The following is a 23139-nucleotide window of genomic DNA, read 5'->3' as shown; positions in this document are numbered from 1 at the left end:
TTCATTATGGTCGTGAGTTACTATTTATAATTTATAAGGTACTGATAACATGATCCTCTGTGTGTGACACTACACACCATGTTATCTACAATATAAATTAATTGAACAACTACATTTATCATAAATGTAGACATTTGACCAATGTGATTCTTATTTCTAGATAAATATTTATACTAAACGCTAGGCTTTTAGCATACACTCTAATACGATCGACTACCGAAGGCCACTAGGAGATGTTGGTTTAAATGGACTTTTCCACTTTCTCAGTGTGCTCTTGTATAAGTGGTTATACTGTGAGCAGGTAAACATGGTTGAATGGTTTAAGCGAACTGTACAAAGCAATCATGAAGAGGAAGTTGTTGATCCGTTAATTGAGGTTAAACCGTGTCAACTGATCCGTGACAGTTCCACTTAATGCATGTGAAGTTTTGAAACAATGTCACCCTTTTTAAGTTTTCCAATTTGCCATCAAAGGATTATCCATCTGAAACAAGTTGACAACTATCAAGTTAGAAAACACTTGTATTTTCAGAAATGTGTCCAATTTCAAGTCACTGAAATAGAACTCATTCCAAATATCTGATTGGACACATTACTCAGGAACACCAGTCGGCAAGAAAAGGGGACTTTGAGTTCATACAAGTCTGCCCAGGTGACACCACCGGCTAACTCTGAAATATCGATGTGGTGACCATTTGATGGGAAGCTTCTGTAAGTAGGTAGTTTTTTATTCTACCTCCTGTAATTAACTCGACCACATGGAGCAGTAATCAAATTCCATATCGAAATTTCAGAAAGAATATTGAATGTTTCTTATATTCTGAGTATCTAAGATTCAATAGGTCATAAAACAAAAATAGATAATACGATGATAAAAATTGTTAAACAATTAATATACAGACATGCACCGTCATGAAATCTATGAGTTCCCAGTATATGTGGCTCACTTGGTTGCAATTATAAACAGAGAACATAACATAGCTCGTGAAATCATTGAAAAAAAGAGTGGGCAACTCGTGTGTTGCCATCACGCATCACAGACATTCCATCAGACTCAATTCCTACAATGAATGTCTCCTCGCCCATTCTCTACGTTTCTAGTACACATCGAAAAGGTATTATGTACATTAATTAGATAATAATAAGAAAGCCAATTACGTTCAAGAACTAATAGTGCACGGATGGGGGAATAATAAGACGATTTAACTTTAGTTTAAATATGTAATGGATCCCTTGTGTTATCACAAAAATGTAAAGACATCTTACATTTTTATTACAAGCTCTCTCGGAGGCTTTTGTAACCTAAATCTTCAGTTTTGATGCAGCTTGCAACAATAGCATCACCCTTGAATTACCATACGAACCAAAAGAATTTAGGAAGAAACGCAATGCATGATTCAATCACCTGAAGTGAATTTCCATTAAGATATATGTCTTCTTCAAATCGAGTTCCTAAAGAATGTCCATTGAGGGACAACCATCTCTTCAAAGAAAATTGATACCTGCAGCACAAGAGGCTAGAATTTGTCACAAGGGAACCATAAAAGATTTAACTTAAACAAGAAAGCACTGTAAGAACCATGCTTAGTTAGTTTTTGTTCGCCAAAAAATTAACAAGGAAGATAAATTAAGTATCAATCCGATTTTACTTTCCAACAAAAAACCTAGGATATTTCAAAATGTACTTGGCAAATGCCATTGGTAATATATTTCAATTAACAGAAATTGTTCTCCATGGAAAACTATTTGTGCTTGCTTAAATACCTACTACTGCTCTGTAGCCTTTTCAACATCTGCAGAATATGAAGGTCTCCATTTCCTATCGTAAGGACCAAAAGTATTCTGTTCGGAGGATTTATCTGAATTTAGCTTCTTGTCTAGGAGATACAGCAACTCTTGTAAGCCAACTCCTGTCACTGCAGAAATTTTCACACGGTTGGTTGCCCAGGTTTCATGGCTTTCTTTTGTATCCTTCTTATTATTCCATTCTACCAAACAGTCATCATCCTTTTGAACATCAAAATTTTTCAGATTCTCTTCGGATGGAAGTTCAGAGGGAACATCACTGAAATCCGTGTTCCCAGAAGAGTCCATGTCATCAGCACCATCCATAGTTTCTTCTTGTGAAAGTTCAGAAGTCTGGTGATCATCACACTCATCATCCTCAGCATCTATAAGTTCACCTGATGAACCATCAGAATCCATATCCTCCTCTTGCCATTTTTCAGTGTCTTCACCAGTGCTTTCTTCTTCTTCGTGGAAGTCTTCAGCTTCACCATTATTTTCAAGAAGATCAATCTTAACAAGATCAAAACAAGATTATCAATAACTTATTTTAACCAACACATTAAATAAATTTAAACAATAGTTTTAACATCTGTTATCCATCATATGCATAGCAGTACTTTATTCCAAACTTCAATCATATTTTGAATCTTCTCGTCTGATACCCCAATTTGTTTCAGCACTTGTAGTACAGTTTCACGTTGTTCATCAAGATCAGGTGAACTGGAGTCTAGCACATGCTGCAGAATTCCCAATCAGGTATTAGACATGCTCTGGTTTTTGCAGAAAAAGTAGGGTTCATATGTTGACCAAAGAGTATACGAGAGGAAACTGCATTTAATATTGTAACATGAAACTAAACCCAATATTGTAAATTTGTAACAGACACAAAATCCTTCACCATTGACAAATAATAACAACCACCACAACTATACAATAAAGCAAACCATGTCTAATCAAGTTAAGATCTAGCACACAAATATTATCCCACAATTAAACTCTTACTAGGAGTATGTTGCTATTAACAGTTAATCTTTCAAGTCACTTTAGTAGTTTCAAGTGATCTTTCCCTCACAACAATTCTAATTGATTCATCTGAATATGAATTTTGTTTGCCAACTTGCTTGATAAGAGAAAAAAGACTAAGATAATAAATGAATCCTAAGACTGGTACGAAGGATAGAGAAACAAATCAAAATGAAAACCGTCTAGAAGCATCACATATCAAATGTTTAATATTGCTAGCCCTTGCAAATATGTAGCAAGGGGTAATCAACAATACCTTATTCAGATAGTATATCCAGTAGGTATGCCAATAGATAGACTAGTACTATAACAACACAAGTCCAGAACAGTATTCATATGGCTACTAGATCTTCATCCAGGTACTATATCCAATCCCAAAAAATAAAGCAATGCATAAAAATACCCTGTAGGCGCTGACAAATTGAGGACAACATTGACTTGTACTTTCTTCTTAAAAACACAAACTTTAAAATAATAAAAAAAGAAGTCAAGATAAATAAATAATAAGAGAACAGCAAACCATACTACTAACAAGTCTGCTTCAACCACTTCTTCCAAGGTTGCGTGAAATGCTTCCACTAACTGAAAATTAGCATGAACATTGTCAAAAAGCAGTGGAGAGGACCAGGTTCTCTCAGATGACACATCAAAACAAAATAGTATTTGTATTACCTGTACAGGCAAATCTGAGATGAAGCCAACGGTATCACTAAGAAGCACTTTCTTCCTGGTGGCATGATCAGCGAATAATTTGGTGCAAACAGAAATAAAATTCTAGCTCCTACTTAGATGGGTTTAATTAAGAATTGAAGATTACAATAAAAATACCCTGATGGAAGAATGACACTCCGCAATCGAGGATCCACAGTTGCAAATAACCTACAGAGAGGTAAAATTCCATGTAAGCTGAGGCATTTTTACATAGAATAACAAACAGTTATAAGAAAAACAAAATTCTTAAAGGTTGGGATAGATGCTTGCAAAGAAAATACTAGATGTGAAGTAGAAATACCTATCATCACTGTACACATAACTTTCGGAAAGAGCACTGACTAATGTAGATTTGCCCTGGATAATGGTGTTTCAAATGAGGAAGGGTAGTTTGATCAAGCTAAAAAACAGCAACTAGAAACTTTAAAGAAATATAGCTGAAAATTGATCCTAGTCTAGTTTCTTTTCCATAATTTAAACCAAAATATAACTAGCTAGGAAAACGATACAAGTGCAATCACATACAGCATTTGTATATCCAACAACTGCAACAGTTGCCAAGGAATGGCCATATGAACTACCATGCCTTTTGCGTGCATATCGTTGCAAAGCCCTTGTTCGTCGAACTTCCTCAATCTGGGATAGTAAATAAGTTCTACGTTCCTGGATTCTGGAGTTTGTTCAATGGTTGAATAGAATCTTTAAGCAACATTTCTAGAAATTAAACGAGAATCAAATGAGACATGAAAATAGAAACATCATTCAAGATATCTAAAAATAACCTCCGGCGTTGAAGCTGCAGTTCAGTTTCTCCAGCACCACTAATGAAGCCACGCCCTCCACTTGCTCTCCTGCAAAAAAAAAAAGGTTACAAACGACAAATATTTGAAAGATCAAATATAATTAAACATAGTATTCCTGTTTGTCTCGTCTCCAAAACTTGCAGAAAAGTACTAAAATATTTATCCTGAGGAAAAAAAAACATTTCCAATAACTTCCAAGGCATTACTTCCTCATATGATGAAATTAACGAAATTGTTTGCTTCCAGAATGAAGAATAATCATCTTAAATACTTAGAAATCACTCAGCTACTTTGTGGACATGTCATTTAAAGTGTAGTCCAATCAAACAATAAGGCATGCATTAGTAGTAAATATCAGAACCCATAATACTGCCAAGCTATGCTACTCAGACATGGCTAACTAAGTTCATACCATGTTCGATCTAGATGTAAATTTTTTTGTGGATAACACAAATATCATTGTTTGACATGGAGTGTTGTTGTCAGGGGCCAGAGCCAATGTAGGTACGGGGGAAAAGTATTTTGAGTAATGTAGATGGTATGCATTAATATTTTGACAATTGCATAGCCATCATGATGTATGGTCACCGGGAACCAATAATCTCACACAACAAAATATTATCATAGAGAAGCTGATTAGTATGGAAATATTTTTGTTCCCTTTCAAATATGATTAATATTGAAAGAAATATTATCATACAAATGATGATTAATATGGGAGGTATCTTACTCATTCTATTTCGCCCAGGATGGCTATTTCAAATTTATCCACCTACTAAATTGTTCATTCTTAAAGTATGTTGTGATGTACTACTTTACTAAAATTTCTCAGTGACTCCAACGAGTTTGACTGTGACACAGGTCCTGTTATGCTAATCAAAATAGTCTTCCATTTCAGCTAGCCAATCTATAATAAATCCATCCAGGTTTAATCGGCCATCAAACTAAACTTCTATCTCAACACATGGTCTCATCTCCTAAATTATGCCTAGGCCAAGATCCGTTATTGGTTCCATGAAAGCGATTTTCTCTAAACATGCAATGATCATCATGATGCATTTTATGTATAAGTGAGACTTGTGAGGTTATATTAAATGAGTGATCTAGTCTATCATGATTTTCATTCCTTGCCAAACTACTGAATTGTTATATAGCATTATAGCATATTCTTTAAATCATTGTAGGTCATCTACTGAATTGTTATATAGCATATTCTTTAAATCGTTGTAAGTTGTCTACTGAATTGTTATATAGCATTGTTTTTTGAGAGTCTACATCCCTTCTCTTGTCATTACTGATATAAAAATTGAAAATAATGAAATAAGGAAGCACAGTAAACTAGGAAACAAATAAGATAATAAATAATGATGATGATTGTTTTTAGGTAGGATGGAAGCTAAGGTTTATTAGAAATACAAGAAGCAAAACAAAAAAATTAAACGAAAGCAATTTTAAGAGAGGTTCAATCACACTAAGGTGATGTGAACTTAGTCTATTGTTGAAATTGTCAACACAGAATTCAAACATTGATCAATGATTGGTGCTTTGTACTAGGTGTCCGTATCTTGTAATTTTGCAATGTGCTTTGTACTGGATCAAATCAGCCTTGTAGTATATCACAATTGCTTCCCTCTTACAATGTGTATTGAATTGAGTTCAGAACCTCTTAGATTGGATCCCAAGTGATAGGGACAACAAACTTTTTTCCTTTACCCTTTTTTCCAAATAATTACTACTACTCGCTATTCTTTTTTTTCCTTCACCAAAATTGCAGATTGTCAGTTGAAGTCAAGCAGAGAGGTGACAGTGCAGATTGGACATGAACAGTTGATGAACAAGTTCTTCATGGAGGCACGCTACTGGAATTGAGGCTCCAATTATGACAGTGGCCAACCTAGAGAGGAGTCAGTCAAACACATGGATCCGCAGAGGGGATCATGAATAGGGTCAAGCTTGAGATTGTAGGAGCTGGGAGAGGCACAAACCACTGCATGAGGTGGCGAACGATAGAGAAGCAACAGGATTGACTATTGCAACCAGAACAGGGTAGAGAGCACGTGTACACTATGGATGGTCTACAAGATTGGTGGCTAAAAGTGATGGAAAAAGGTAGTGGTGAAATAAGAGTATTGAGGAGTGAGGGATACATCGCCGGTTCGCATAGGAAGGCATGCCTGGAAGGATACGAGAAGTTAGTTTTCATTTGAGGCTAAAGAGAACAAGAAAATGTGAGGTTGCCTTTATTTGCTATGGTAGCAAGAACCAGTGAATGCAAGAGAATATCAGAAAGTATCAAATACAAAATCCAAGAATTCAACTCTCATATCAAATGATGCAGCACCAAAAACCAACAATCTCATACATAGAACAAATTAACAAATCAAATATTATTGTGTTTGAGATCTTTCGCAAAATCCACCCCAAATAAAATTGTAAATAAAATAAAATATCCTATTAAAAAAACAATATTATACCTAAAGAACTAGCTAGGTTGGAATGAATCATTTATTCTCTAAAAAAATAATTACCAAATCAAAACTAACTTAATTAACTTATTCCCCTAAATAAAAGGATCTGCCAAAATCAACTTTTACAAAGTCTAAACTTGCAAAATTAAAATTCCTAATTTGCATAAGGGGACCATACCAGAAAAACTAAGCTATAACAGGAAAAATCACTTGATTCATTGTTCCAATATAAATTGGTAAGAAGCATTGGCAACTAGAAGCATTTCAAGAAGCATTGGCAACATAAAGTATTTCAAGATTACTGTGAAACCCCTACTATTGGCAAAGCAGGGCTAAGTCAACTGCTAAGGTAGTGGATAATGCTCACCCTCGAGCACTGACAACTTCTGCTTCTCCACTTCCCCCGAAAGTCAGCCGGCCACCTGAACCACGGACTCGCACAAGTCTGCTCCTCTTATACACGAGGGCTGCTAATTCTGACTATGGCAATGAGAGTAACAAGTTGTAAGTCAGATTAAGTGATGTAATTCAGCTGTGAACGGATAAGAAAGATCATGTTCTTAAAAGGCAAGAGACTTTCTCAGCAAATGGATATAGAAGCAAAAAAGTGAACTAACATAGTTTGTTCATATAAATAAAAAATATAAAAAAACTAAGATACCTGCAATTTTGCTTCTTTTGTTTCAGCATGAGCATTGAATATCTCAATAATAAGTCCTACACGATCTAAGACCGGTTTCCCCCAAGCAACCTGCTAAATCACATGATGATGCAGTAATATCATACATCTATATAACCTTCTAATTGAACCGTACTAGCATCAACTGAAGATTAGACTAACAGTATATAGCAGCAGATATTAAATACTATATTAATCTTTCATGTACACCAATACAATTACTGTATAGTGTATATCAATAAACTCTCTTTAATTATCACCAACCATTGCCACACTTCAAAGGGCATAAAATTTTATACTTGATGCCTTTATGAAAGTTTTCATGAAGCTCATTTATCATATTTATTTGCAATCATATTAAGTTCAATTCAAGTTTGTGCTACTGATTAGCTAAAGAATATTAACTCACATGACATTAGAAGTTTTAAGAATTTCCAGGGAATTTCTATGCTTAAACATAAAGATGAAAAATCTTAAATAAGAATCAATAACGATTGAAGACTACAGATCATTTTTATCATAACAAAAATTATATGCAAAAGTACTCCAACTTGCCTCCAAATTCCTTTGTTGAATCCCAGAAAGGATTGCATTGATGAAAACTGCATCTATGTTATTCTGTTCAATGAAATCAAGAAAAAAAATGTCACATCACATTGAGAATTGAAAATAAAACAAATGGAGAGAAAACATCTCCTACCTATATTAGAGAATAGAAGAGTTTCATATTGTTTTCAAAAGATAATCTTACATTTTGCAAATAAGACTTTCTATAAGCAATTAACAAAGAAGAAGCATAATTAATGTATAAAAAAAAAATTCTATATTAGGTTCCTTTGATATGCAACTGACCATCTCATTACTAACATCACAAAATTGAAAACAAAACTAGAACGTAATCAATATAAATTGAATTCTGCATGAATTTTTAAAATCTTTTATTCAGTTTAATAAGTCATACAAACAAAACAAAAAATTAGGCTTCCTTATGTTTTCTATTTAAACAGACAGCATATGAGGGAAGGTTCTGACCTCTGCAGAAGATTAACTCATAATCTCCCAGAATCTGTTCACAGAGAAAAAAAACAAAGATAGGCCAAAGGGGTGGTGAACTGTGAGTCCACTACACTAAGTATACTAAGTGTTCATAACTTGATAAGCATCTCAATCAAACTCTAATTCAATTGTCCAAGTTGTGAATCATGCTAATCAAATAGACATTGCAAGTAACTTACTTGGTAAATATGAACCGCAGAAAATTACAACTTAAATTAAATGTATTAAAATTGCAAGTTGGTATAAAATAAATTCAGTTAAGGATGCTTGAGAGTTTGTTACATTGTTCTTTGCTGGCTATCAAGGTCTAGCGCAATCCTAATGTTTTACATCACACACCTTCCAGATGTATATTATATATAGACGATATATTATTCTAATTGATATGCTTGCAAATAGGATAAACTCAAAGCATGGTTTGTGAAGAGAATTTTTAGAGCCTATGGAATTTAAGCTAAATAGAACTAAAATGTAGCTTCAATAATAAGAAAAGAAGGGAATAACTAAAATGGAGAATAATATGTCTCCGTAAATTGGAGTTTTAGATATTTAGGATATATTATTCAACAAAAATGAAATTTTGTTGGACATTAATAAAATGGCAACTTGGAACACGAAGCTATTGCGGAGTCCCGGGGAAGAATTTATTGTACGCATCTTTATCCTGTCTTTCAAAAGACTGTTTCCGTAACTTGAAACCGTGACAAGTCACACAGCAGCAACTTTTCCATTGTGCAAAGATAATGTATAGGATAAAATGTGGATGGTTCAAATAGCAAGAAGCTTCTGAAGTTGTATTTTCGTCACCCATGCCTTTGGTTAAAAAGAGGATTTTGTATAGCGCTATAACAGCACTCAAATAATAATAATAATAATAATAATAATAATAACAATAATAATAATAATAATAATAATAATAATATCATTAATAAGTAAAAAGTGGATGGCTAAGTAGAAGCTTCTAGAGTTTTTGTGTGATTGGCATTTGCCCCTTCATGACACAAAAGTTTAATAATATTGTCGAAGGATCAGCCATACTTGTTATGATACAAAGTGTTTGGCAATTAGAAAAACATGTTTAAAAAGTGTACAGTATATAGGAAATACTAAAGTCATGCATTGGGATAATGGGAAAAAAGAAAATGAATTATCCTGGGTTAATTATGAGTATCTTCAATAATCATAAAATGAGAAAATATATATTAAGATAGTATCAAAATACTAAAAGATGACGAAAAAGCTTTATTAGTTAGACAAGTATGAATTGATTAAAGAAGCATGAGGTGTCGAAGGACACCAAAGTAACCTCATTTTAACATAATTAAAAGTGATTGAAATGATCTAATCATTATTAGTTTACTAGTGTTATAATCTTAAATAGTTACAATTATCAGAAAAGCTCCAAATGATCATTTCTTAATTTTCCATATATAGAAAAAATAGAGTAATAGACTATAAATGACATCTCTTATGCCAATGACACCAAAGGGACATTACATGAATGGAATTGGGATATAGATGGAATATAATAAAATAGAGCCACGTTGAGGGAATATAATAAAATAGAGCCACGTTGAGGTTCCCTATGAAATGAGGCATGGAATGGAGCAACTACGAAGAAGTTTTGGGAATTACGGAGGAAGATTTGGACTCATTGTTTTAGTTGGTATCACCCAATCAGATATGACAGATATGATTCAATCATACACTCATTTAATGAGTAAAGAGAATTTTCAAGTTGAAGTACATGAAATCATAAGTCTTTTTAATTTCTACCATTATAGAAAAGACCATCCATATTTGGTTATGTTATATATAAAATTTGAACCGAAACTACATTTATGATTAATTATTTCAATTTCATTGGCTATTTGGCTATTGTTCTTTCTATCTTCATTAAATTCAGTAGAATTCAGAAAGTATATTGGTCAAATCATTAATATTCTCTTAATTATCACTAGCATCTGCAATTTAGGCAAATGCCATCGCCTATTGTTACTAGTAAAATAAACAAAATCAAAGAAAAAAGAGAAGGAGAGAAAGAAGGCAATATATAACCTACTTTCAAAAGTAAGGAGACTAAACAGGAACAAGAGGGAAGAGGGATCCTCTAAAAAGAACCCTTCCCTTTATTGGGAAGGATCAGGACAAAATAGACCATGTCTTGTTGTCTTTCTTCTGTACCATATAAATTATGTAGAGTATCAATTTACAGCTTGTAATATCTAAATCAACAATCCACAATTCACAAACTTGTAAGCATAGTCAAGCAGGTAATCTGTATAGGGTTTACAACATTTAATTTCCAAAATAAAAAATGTACACAAAGCATGCAAGTAGGTAAAAAACTTCATTAAACTAACTGTTCAACAGAGGATTTAGATAGGTTCCTTGATTGAGTCAACTCTCTAGCTAGGGATACTTTCTAGGATTTTGCATAGAGCAATTTTATTAATCTACATATTACAATACACTCTGATTTCTTTCTCAACTATCTCTGGTCCATTTGTTCCTCACCACTAGAGATCCAAACACCTGGGGTTTTAATGTTTGTTTGACAATATGTTTAAAAAGTCCTAGCAGGTCAAAGATGATTAGATGTTTGGCAAAAGGAAAATCTTAAGGGAGTGAATTTTAGGTAGTAAGAAGTCTTGGAGGAGTGAACTCCAAGTAAAAGGAAAACCCTAAGGGAGTGAACAGTGAAAAGTCTTGGAGGAGTGAACTCCAAGCAAAAGGAAACCCCTAGAGGAATGAATCCTAGGTAGTGATAAGTCTTGGAGGAGTGAACTCCAAGCAAGTGTGACCGAAACAAGGTTTCCGGTCGACCGCTCACGGTCAATCGGACTAGCGTATTTGGACGACCACGGTTGACCGAACTAGCGTATTTGGACGACCAAAGTATATGTTGCTAACACTGTTTACTTTACTATTTGTATTTATTATGCTAATTTGGTATTGTAAGAAAGTCTTAGTGGATCAGGTCAATCGGACACTAAGTTGAAGAAGAAGTCCAAACAGGTGGCCGGATGTTTGACAAGTAAGTAGGGTAAATCCTGAGGAAGACTTTCGTTCTGGGTAAGGACGTGTCCGAGTTGGGACAACCTTAGGCGTTGATTAAGAAACCAACGGAGGTTTCTAAGTCAAGATAAGAAGTCTTAACCAAGGAATGAAATCTCGATCCATGCCGCCCGACACGGACGGTTTTTACCGTTTTGACACCGGACCGGCACCGCACGGCAACAATTTCGTTTGCGTCATCGCGCGTGTCAAGCACGTGCAACAAAAGGAAGAAGGAATCAAGATGAAGACTTATCCGGAAGGAAGTATTGTCGAAAGATCAGGGTTTAGGGTTAGGCGACGGCGAAGACGAGGCGACGGTAGTGGCGGTGGTGGCGGCAGGCGAGGGGGAGAAGTAGTGGAGGAGAAGCGGAATCACGATGAGAGTGGCGAGGAAGAAGCGGAATCACGATAAGAGAAAAAGTTGAATTTTATTAAATCGTTAAATTTTATATAGAATTTATAATTTCTAATTAATTATTATATATATTATAATTATATATTATATAAATTAAAAAATAATTAAATAAACTGTTAATTAATTAATATAATTAAATTATATAATTTTATTATTTTTATTTAAAATATAAAAAATAAAGTAAAAAATAATATATAGCTATATAATTTAAAATAATTTTAAAATCAAAATTTAAATTATTTTTATAAATAAAAATAGATTAAAATTTTATAAATATATTTATATATATACCGAAACTGTATCGTTCCGGTCTGAAACCGAAACCTCAACACGGGTCGAGATTTTAAACCTTGGTCTTAACTATTAATTTGATCCATGCACAATTATCTACCTCTAACTCTGTTTTGCAGGATTCTTATCGTGTCTATTGTGCTAACTTTGTTTTGTAAAAAAAAATAAATAAATAAAGATTTTGGTTAACCGAAGGGTTCGATTGACCGAACATGGTGGTTTGGTCGACAGATATGAGCAAATAAGCATAGACCAAATCCGTATTCAAGCAAAAAAAAAAGGAAACAAATGTTCAGTCGACCGGTCATAGGATGATCAGACACATGGAAAAAGCAAATCAGATGTGATCGGATCAAACTAAATTCTAAGGTAGTTCAAATATAAATCTCAATGAACAATCACTCTAGTCTTCTTTCAACGATGATTCAACCGAACTTATATGTCACAAGAAATAAGCATAAATAAAGAAAAAGTGTAAAATAACATGGACTTCAGAAATTGTTCTTATTTATAGCTTTAATTATCATTTTTTTATTGGGTGATGATACTAGGGAGACATCCAATTTGATTAAAAAAATAGCACAAGGGCAGAGTTAGGGATACGTAAATGTTCCACCAGAGACAGGGCAATAGTAGTGTTAGAGAGCTCAATATGGCCAATACAGATCTAGATGTAAACTACAGTTGATCTTGTTTGGATCATCACTCATGAAATAATATAATTTGAAATGATAATTGAAGAAGGCTCCTTGTTTTGTTTTCTCCCACCAAGATCCTCCATTCTCACTTGTTCCCTCATGACATGCACATTATACGAAAACCAGGTATATAACACAAATCTGATGAGTGCATAGTGAGGAAGGAGGAGGAAGCATTTCTTCAAGGAGAAATCCTCCACTTAACCACTGATATTGTATGTCATAAATTTCAAAGTGGCGAGTAACAATTAGTTCCTTTAGAAAAGTTTTGGAATGTACCTCTGTTTCAAAGGCTGTAAGATGGCATTTAACATTTTCAACTGTCCCTTGTCCAAAATATTTGTCTGGAATAGAAAAGTTTCACCCAATATTACAACCCTATGCAAAGAGTTGAAAAGGTTATCTGATATACTAAAAAGTCCCTAGCCAATTCATGAACTTATTTTTCTGCTAGGCTAAACAATTTTCCAAGAAGTTAAAAATAAATTTAAAATAATAACAAGAGTAAACTTGTAGCATATACTTCAACAAGTTTTATTTTAGCGAACTCCACATTTTTTTTCTATATTTCCTAGGTATGTTCTTCACGTTCTCTTGCATGAATGACCATACAAAAGAAATAAAATTAGCATACTCCACTTTCGTCCTCTTTTGTATATCCAAAATTTTCCCAAATTTTTTATAACTTTCACACATTTCTATTTTCACTTTCCAAGACCAATTTATTCCCCAAACAAAAAATAGAAATTATGCTCTAAATTTCTAGTATTTAGCCAAAGAAGTTTCATAGAAAATTCCTGAAAGTAGAAAACAGCAGCCTAGATCTAGATGCCAATCATGGTAGAATCTAAGCTAGGATCATGCTCCTATCATTTGACCTATGAAACTTTGACCACCATTCCTACTTAAGATTCTCAATCTTAGAAGTAGAATGTGCCCACATTCAAATAGATATTTGAGGCTTCACATAAATTGAAAGCATACCATATGGAAAATACTTTTGTAAGAGAACTCTTTTTTATCTTCTAAGTCAATCTTTTTCATTCGTGCCATTGTCATAAATTTTACAGGAACTATTACTTGATACATAAAAACACAACAATTTAACATTCATATTCCATTGTGAATGACCACATGTATAATAGGAATAAATTACCTAGTATAATTCCCTATGTTTTAGATTAGTATGCTAGAGTCTATAAATACTTGGGTTGTATCCTATTTGATACAACATTAGTAAATCTATGTTACATTTTCACTTAGTATTAGATCCAGCTATTTACCCAATGTATCTCCTCCCCTGTCCTTCCCCCAACGAGGTTGCTTCTTCTCCATGTTTGCAAAGTGTGCCCATCTCTCCCCTATTCTTGACCACCATGTTCTACATTATGGTCTTGGCCTCCTAACACTTCCCACTTGCTTTGTAATTCCACCAAAAGCCCTCCAATGCATCTCATGTTGTACCGACGCCAACTAAAATCCCTCCTCTCCCTCCTATTTTTGCCTAGACCAGAAGATCCAACCAATATAATAATTAATTAGAAGCATCTTGGTGTTAGTCAACCATGATCCTCTCTCGCTCTATGTTCCTCCATGAGCCAGTGTAGTGCCAAAGTGTCTTGATGTCGATCAACAAGGAAACAGTAAATTTCACCCATGCCAACCAACATGGCTTAGCACCTCAAACCATGGATCCAACTCCCTTTATTTCCTTTTCATTGTAGTGTCTAACTTTTTCCTTTTGTTTCTGACCCTCGATAGAAAACAAGTCCTTGGTCCCCCTTCCCTCTTGGAGGAAAACCACTTTGCCAAATTTTCACTAGTACTTCAACAATTTTAATTATGCTTCATGATATAAAAATAATGCAAAATTCAAAATGTTCCCAATAATAATATATACTGAATATTAAGATATCTATTAAGCATAAATGGAAAATATTTTTTTAAAAAAGTATTTTGTTAAATGGTAGGATCTTATATAGCTATACTAAGATAGATGAGATATGCACCTCACAATACCTATTGTCTGGATCCTTAAAACGTCTACATAATGACTCTCTTCTTTGATTCAAAAAAATCAAAAACTCGAATTAAATACTAGACCAATTGACAAATACATGACATTAAAACCACTTTGGTTCCACAAAGAATCTAGATATTCACAATTTTATCTTTCTACAATAGTAAATTTACCCATGTGGCAAAGAATCTAGATATTCACAATTTACAATAGTAAATTTACCCATGAATCTTATCTTAACATTGAAGGTATCTATCAACTATAACATGAAGATATATGTAACGGTTTCAAGATGTTTTAATTAAATATGAGGTTGGCAAATAAACAAACAAGACTTCAATTGTCATACGTAGGTTCTTTGGTTTATAAGGAGTTAACGTGCCACTAAGTATTCTCACTAGTTTAGACTCAAAAGAGGGTGGCTGGAATATTGAAAAAGCAGTGTATTTCAGTTGATATTAAAAAGGAAAAAAAATGCATATTGTATTGCTATTATATCAAGTTCTTCTTGCATCCCCTACTGTGATGTAACTAAATCCTTAATCTGGTTCATTATTATATATCATTCTATCATACAGCTGAAGATATATGCACAAGCCTAGCACACTAACTCTATATTCTAAAAATAACATCAAGGAAACAAAATAAGCAGCTATGACAGCGAGTGTTTCATAAAATATTCTGTATCCACACACTATAAAGATACTGAATAGAGATTTAAATGATAGGCAAAACATTATGTTTTGAGCAGTTTGATGGCGACTGCTTGTAAGAAGCATTACATACTGCTTCCCAAGGTATACATTTTATGATTGGGATAATGCTCAGTATAAATCAGTGAGGCTTATTTTTTGTATACATTTTATATTTTATTGTCACTAAGATATGGTAAAATATTTCATTGACAATATGCCAAAATTGGCAGCCGTTGATGCCAGGATGGAGTATGAATTGAGATTACCATTTCTTCCAAATAAATAAACTTTACCTGCTCACCCCTTCTTATTCTTTATTAACTACATTGATATTAGAAAAATAAAAATGAATCCATAAGATTGTAGAGGAAACAAATTACAAGATAATTAGTATGGAAGTTACTGATGAATTCTCTTGTTGGCTGAAAATAGTCATAAACAACAACCTTGCTCTTTCAGAGAACTGGTCTCAACTGATTTAGATACTAGGATTTACATAATATATCAGCGACGGGATAGGATCTTAGGATAAATTGTGAAACAAGTACTGTACAAAATGTCTCTGATTCCAAGATCTAAACCATAGAGAAGTCCAGACTTCAGAAGAATATGCGCACCAACTCCAAAACTTACTAACAGCTTTCTGCCCTTGATATAAATAATGCCAAATTGTCCAAAATCGTGATAATCTAAAATGAGAAAGAAGGCAAAGTGCAAGTGCAAATGTTTTTGGGAAATACTGAGCAGTAGTCTATGTCCCGATTGAAGTAGCTACAGTAGCAACAACATCCTATTATTGTTTTGAGCATCATTCGCTTGTCTGTGGAGTCATGCCTTCAGTTCCTTCTAAATACACCAACTCATATTTACTACCAAGAACCAACTAACTTGTTTTTCATATGTTATAGACATCAATCTACAGCACACTTCGGAAATATATTACAATGTGCTCTCATATTAGTAAATATTCCATTATCCGTGCTCTTGGTGAAAAATTATCCTTCAACCGACTTAAAACATAATCCAACTAAACCTCCAGAGAATGTGTATGTTATACTGATATAGATCGAAGGGGGGAAAAATCGTTAAGTTCAATTATACAACAAAAGCATTCCACAATGTAACCATATAGAAGAAACAAATAAAGTATGCAGACAAGAATGTCACTTGAAAAGGAAACCATGCGAATAGCAAACCCGAATGCATTCTCTGCGATCTGGCAGCGGGGTTCTGCACAACGACATGGGGAGGCCGCTCCTTGGCGCTAAACTCCTCCTCGAAGAATCCATCCCTAGGCTCCTCAAGAGAATTCGCGAGGTTAAGAGCTTCAGCGAGCTTGGATTTGAGGAGGGAATCGGGGCGGAGGCGGGGCTGGACCACGAACAGCCTCGGCGGTCGCGTGGGGTCACGACCGAAGATAGAGACGCTGCCCGCTGGAATCTCATTTTGATCGGTCTCCTCTCTACTTCGGCGGCTGGAGGAGAAGGAGGCGGCGGGGAGTGGAGCGGAGGAGGAAGGTGTCGAGGGGAGGGCCGGTGAGAAGAGAGGCAAAGGAGGAGAAAAAGGAAAGAGGGGAGTGGGTTTGGGCAGCGACCGGAGTGGGGTTCGGAGGCGAGCGATGGCTCTCAGCATGATAGAGGGTTGCTCGGCGGAGGGAGTGGCAGACACGGGCGGCGGGGCGAGCCGGCGATTGTGGGACTTAAATTTAGACCAGCGAAATTTCGTACTCCCCCTGCCTGAAAAGAAAATTTTATTTTGCTCCCTAGTTTACGTACTTTGTAAAAATGCACTCACACTTTTAATCTATCTCTTCCGTCGCTCATCGTGTTCCGGTCTTTCCCTAGCCACCCACAATCGCTCCCTCGCGCCTCTCCGTCTCTTCCTTCGCGTCAGATTCCGATTTTTCCCACAACCCTAAAGCCTACGCCACCCACAGTCGCTTCCTCGCGCGTCTCCGCCTCTCTTCCCTCTCCAGCGCTCCCTCGCTGCTGCCGCCCGTTCCCTCTCTGCTGCCGCTCCCTCGCTGCTGCCGCCGCCGCCTGTTCCCTCCCTGCCGCTGATCCCTCTCTGTCGCCGCCGCCGCCCGTTTCCTTCCTCGCTGTCGCCGCCCGTTCCCTTCCTCGCTGTCGCCGCCCGTTCCCTTCCTCGCTGTCGCCGCCCGTTCCTTTGCTGCTGCCGCTCCCTTAAGCATCTGTAGCTGCATTGGTTTGAAGTATATATTTTTTGGGTCAGTTCTTTCTTCCTAAAAGTATTAAATGGTTTGCACATGAAAAATAGAGGATCACGTGTTGATTTGTGGAATTCTTTTAACTTCTGGAGTTTTTACTGTGATTAGGTATCTGTTATCATGTCCTAGAACCAATGCATAAATTACTTAATAAAACCAATTAATGTTTTTTCAGGATTTTGTAGATATGTGCTAATTTATGTATTTATTTTCACACATTAGGATTGTTGAAGCTATCCAGAAGCTTAGCAGCCTTATTCTTACTCAAGGACCAAAACTTTGGTTGCAGGTTTTATCGAGTGGAAGGTATACAAAGATGTGTATCAAAGGTATGCTAACTTTGTTGTCACTGTGGTGATTTCCTTACTAATTTCTTCCTGAGTTTAGTAATCAAGGTAGCAATCTTGTTGATCAATCATTGAACTGGTATGTTAGCCTTTCTTAATGTTCTGCTCTCATTTAGCTTACACTACTTTTGCCTCTTAATCGTCAGCAAGTCCCACTGCTCCCAATCTCTCACTACCTTCTTCAAAACTTTATTGATCATATTTTTTATATCAGAAAACAAATATTTATCACCAACTTTATACACGTAGTAACCTTATCACCAAAAACATAAAGAGTAAGATTGTTTGTTACATGTATTGTAAGAATTTAGGTATAATTATGGTGTTATTTCGAGTCAACCAGTTCCACCAATCCTATCAATAGTCCAATTTTCAAACATTGCCTATATATTTTGTTGATGTAGTCAGTGCCACAGTTCAAGGAATGTGAAACATGAACAAATAAACTTGGGTAATTAATCTTTTTTATCTTGTATATTACTATAAGAATTATGTTGAACTAATAAAGTGGCATAATTTAGATGTGTCATTTGTATAGCTAAGGTAACAAAAGAGGCCGATAAAATATTTTAGAAAGGTGAGCAAACATGAAGCATTTATAGAAAAATGCCCAAAAATCACCTGATTTAACTAGAACTGAAAATCGAGGTTTTAAGTGAGAATCAGACTAATGAACTGGTTGTTCCTTAATTCAAATGATGCCCAATCTGATTCTAAAAAAAATGCCAAAAAGATTGATTAGTTTAGAGTTTCTGTTTCATATGCCTCAAATTGTGGCATCCATCATGCAAACTAAATGTATTGGTGTAAAAAGTACTGAAGCTCCTAATTTATGTGTATCAAATTAATTGCAAAATCACTAATAGGTTTGCCCTAGTAGTAAATGAGTTAGATTCAAAGGGCTTCCCGCCAAAGATCAGGGGATTCAAATCTTGCATAATGGCACTATTAGGAGAGCTTAATCTTGGTCTTGTTGCAATGGAGATTGTTTTACATTCAAGTGATATGAAGAAGTCAAAAATAATATATATATATAATCGCATAATTAAGGATTTTATGATCATGTAATTCCCAAAATTGTGCATTGATCATAAATTCATGAACATGAAAAAGGATAGCACTGCAGCTCACAGGTAATGTAGAATCAACACAAGTAGAAGAATATAAACGAAAAAAAAAAAAAGAAATGGGCTTCTCATCCACTATGCCTACACCTGATTCAACCTTGACCTATACCTCTATAAGTGGGCATCGACCAGACTTGATCATTAACAGGTCACTGACCATAGATCATCTATGCTTCATCCATAAGCTACAACCTTATAAGGCTTCACCCTAAATCTCACTAAACCTTTTTGGCCCTCTAACCTACAAGGGTATAGACAATATGCATATAATATCCACTACTCAATCACAATATAATAAATTTGTTTATCATGCCACTTAAATAAATCCAACAGGCACAACGTGCCCTGTTTAATACAAACTTCTATCAAACATTGAAAATAAACAGACAACGTGCATTGCAACAAGAAACACCAACATTCACCAAGGCAATAAAAAAAAACTAAAAAAGCCATGTTCAATCCTACAAAACCAAGAATCCACGCACAAAAAAGTACCCACAGAATGAAAGATAGCTCGTTCAGTTAATGAAACGAATTATTCTAGAAGAAAACACCTTTACATGAGAAAGGAAACGTATCCGCGAGTAGGAAGCAAGATCTACGAGTTAGGTAACGTTCTATAAGTACATGTGAGATTCAAGGATTGCAGAAAATGATGGTACAAGAAGTGAGCGTGTAATAGAGAACGTGTCACAGCAGGAGAGGCTGAGGTTGTTTATGCTCCTTCGAATTCTCATGGTCGTAAATCTCATTCTGGTTCAATTGCTAGTGAGAAATGAAATTTCCTGGTATGATATGATTCTATCTTCATAATTCTGGAAGGACATGGATTCTATTTTTGTGAGTCTTTCTATATGGTCACATGAATTGTGTTCTCTGATTTTTTTTATTAATTAATCCAAGTATGATCAGTTGATTACTTCTATAAACCTACTAAATGTCCTTGGTTTTAATATTTCATCCATTTATTGATAGAACCTATCCTTTGAATCATACCCATATATGATCCTGCAGCATCTTTTGTATTTATGATTGTTTGTGTCATCTCAGTTGGTTTCTCTTTGCCTAGATCAACTCTTCTCTTTTTTTTTTTTTTTTTGTCTTTTTCAGTCAGGAAACCTTGCCAATATGTATAGTAGGCCAGTTACAAATGAATCTGCTGACCAGGACAGTGAGAGTGAAGAGATTGACATCAGGAAGATATTTAAAGACATTGAAGACTTGGGTATGGTGCTTTGAATTATAAAGTTATTAATAAGTAGTGGCCATCTGAATCTTTTTAAATCTATTACCTATAAAAAAAATCAACAAGGTTATCAAATTGAGATTCATATTGTGAATGTTTTTCGAGAAATTTTGAATTGCTAATTGTTTTTTAGAATAATTTTGAAATCATAGTAAAATAATATAATATTACTTTTATAGCAAGAGGGAGTAAGATGATGCTATTCATGATAAAGTATATAAGTTCATATCTTACATTGATGGCCATATTATTATTCGTATCGTTCCAGTAAATTCCCAAAGAATTGAAATGACATTAGCAATAAGAAATTTCTTCATTAAAGGTTCTTTATATAAAAAAGTCATTGTCAATTAATGGAAGATTGACTTTGATTTGGTGTGATTTTTTATGTTACTATCTATTTTGCCCTCACTATCATTGTGTTTGTCTCACAAGACTTGTTCCTCTCAGTGTTTGTTTGTTGCTTGGTCTACTACTTTCACTATTATTGACTCTGCTTCTTCACATTGACTATTTATTCTTCTATTTATACACTTTCGGATTCCACTCTCTTTAACCTTTATACTTTTATAATATGAAATTTATCCTTTTTTTTCTTCTTTATACTTTTACATTGTGTTGGTTTTACTTTCTTCGAGGTTTGCTTTCTTAATTGGATAAAATAAGATTAATATTGATTCATATGAAAATGAACCAAATCATCAAGATGCCTAGGTTCTTTCCATTTCTGATTCATACATAAGAACTGTATTTTTCGATATGATATGAATCATAAATTGTACCATTCTAATAACTATACTTATGGAATCATGTTTTTGCTACTAATCATTTCCTTCTTCATTTAGGTGCATCCAATATGCCATGGAAGGAGCGGAAGCAACTGGAGAATAGAAAAGTTGTCCACTTAGGTGGAATGATTGCATTGAGACTTTCTACCTCTCATCATCTCATCGACTTGTTGAATATGTATCTGATTTGATGATTGTCTATGTGAAGCACCGCACGCGTTGAGTGTGGCAAAACCTGCTATGAAAAATCAGAAGAAAAGAGAGCTAAAGCAACAGGAACGGGTAATCCACTAATCCATCACTTGTGCAATCTCTTTTTGTTCTATGGATTTTATTTTATATATATTCGATGATTTTAGGACTTGATTCTCAGCCGGTTCACAAGGAATCGATCAAGGACGGACAGTAAAGATAGGATGCTGAAGCCGGAGGAGCGGATTCCGGATACTGAAAACGAGTGAGGGAAATTTCAGGAAAGATGTACTGGATGTGAGCATCTGTTGAAACCCAGTGGTAGTAGTGCATCCAAAAACAGGGATGATTTGGATTACAAGAAGAGCCATAAGTAGGAAAAAAGAAAAGGGATGTTCGCACCACCACTAGATCCAATAATTTATTCAGGGAGGCAAGAACAAGATGCTTGAAGGGGGAATTATCCCATGCAACTTGTGACGTAATATATATATATATGCCTCCTTATGCAATTTTAATCGTATTAATTATAGCAACACTCATTCTTTAATTAATATTAGAACATATATATGAGACAATGTTGAGTTTTGTTGGATTCTTAATGCTAACCTCCTCTTTTAACATGACCCCCTTAAGACTTACTAATAGAGGTGATGGGCACCATGTGGGGAAGTGAAACCGTTGTCAATGTTTCATGAGAAAGTAGAGGGAAGAAAGGCTTCACTTCTGTGGTATGTTCATATTAAAATTTCGAGTTATCACTAAAACGTAGCAATTAATATCACCTAATTAAAGTGAACGATCATGATTCATGACTCGCGCTATCCGACGCCAAACACTGGCCACCTACTAAACACGGCTATTAATGCCACACCCCTGCTTCAATCGATCGGTTCTCTTAAATCACTTTTGAAATTCCATTAATTCGATCGGTTCTCTTAAATCACTTTTGAAATTCCATTAATTAGATCACTATGAGTATCTATATCAATTTCTCTATCCAAAATATATAATTTAAGGTAAAAATTTTATTTTATTAAATTTGGATATCCACTTTTCAATATATCATATATCAGTTTTCCTATTTTTTCTCTCTCATCTATAATGTTTAGGGAATGAAATTCATTCCTTAAATTTAGAGAAGTACTGTTCATAAATGCATAATTTAGTGAATGGATAGGATAACTGATGTAAAGATTTTATAATTATCCTATCTAAAATTTAAGGTAAAATTTTTGAATAAAATATCTAATATAAATACTCTAATAACTTGGATTTTAGATTAATGGCCTTCGCTAATCAAAGTATGCAAACGCGGGACACCATGCGACTGGTTTTATTTGATCGGCACTACCACGACTCGTTCCCCCCAAATTATATTTGAGGGAGGCATATGCGAGATGGCTGCATCCTTTGAGTCATTTTAATTTTCCCTCACGCATGGTTTATTCCTAGCATCACGGTACGGTTCCATCCATCAGCGCATAATTGGTTATCCATGATCC

At 34.8% G+C, this 23139-nt stretch overlaps 2 protein-coding genes across 5 annotated transcripts; one reads left to right on the top strand and one right to left on the bottom strand.

Moving 5' to 3' along the window:
* Positions 1-1187: 1187 nt before the first annotated feature.
* LOC121981252 (GTP-binding protein At3g49725, chloroplastic-like) lies at positions 1188-17414 on the bottom strand. 2 transcript variants are annotated; one of them, XM_042533684.1, is made up of 14 exons: positions 16904-17414; positions 13272-13336; positions 8028-8090; positions 7455-7544; positions 7161-7273; positions 4305-4373; positions 4048-4192; positions 3824-3879; positions 3640-3690; positions 3484-3538; positions 3337-3393; positions 2406-2525; positions 1769-2298; positions 1188-1502 (listed from the first exon to the last, which is right to left on the bottom strand). In XM_042533684.1, coding segments are annotated over exons 1-14 (1851 nt in total). In that variant the 5' UTR covers positions 17340-17414; the 3' UTR covers positions 1188-1501. The 2 variants fall into 2 exon arrangements, with proteins under 2 accessions (XP_042389618.1, XP_042389617.1); XM_042533683.1 differs by having other exon boundaries at positions 1765-2298; positions 16904-17413.
* A 92-nt stretch (positions 17415-17506) lies between these two features.
* On the top strand, positions 17507-22188 carry LOC121981253. Of its 3 annotated transcripts, none has more exons than XM_042533687.1 (6): positions 17507-17934; positions 18157-18263; positions 20519-20633; positions 21500-21562; positions 21651-21724; positions 21816-22188. In XM_042533687.1, the coding sequence occupies exons 3-6, from the start codon at positions 20537-20539 to the stop codon at positions 21849-21851; spliced, it is 270 nt and encodes an 89-aa protein (XP_042389621.1). In that variant the 5' UTR covers positions 17507-17934; positions 18157-18263; positions 20519-20536; the 3' UTR covers positions 21852-22188. The 3 variants fall into 3 exon arrangements, with proteins under 3 accessions (XP_042389621.1, XP_042389620.1, XP_042389619.1); XM_042533686.1 differs by having other exon boundaries at positions 17511-17934; positions 18224-18263; positions 21802-22188; XM_042533685.1 differs by having other exon boundaries at positions 17511-17934; positions 21802-22188.
* The last annotated feature ends 951 nt before the right edge of the window (positions 22189-23139 follow it).

This window comes from Zingiber officinale, chromosome 5A (assembly GCF_018446385.1).
Source record: "Zingiber officinale cultivar Zhangliang chromosome 5A, Zo_v1.1, whole genome shotgun sequence".
Taxonomy (NCBI): Eukaryota; Viridiplantae; Streptophyta; class Magnoliopsida; order Zingiberales; family Zingiberaceae; genus Zingiber; species Zingiber officinale.
The sequence above is the reverse complement of the archived record's forward strand: the minus strand, read 5'-3'. Positions and strand labels throughout refer to the sequence as shown.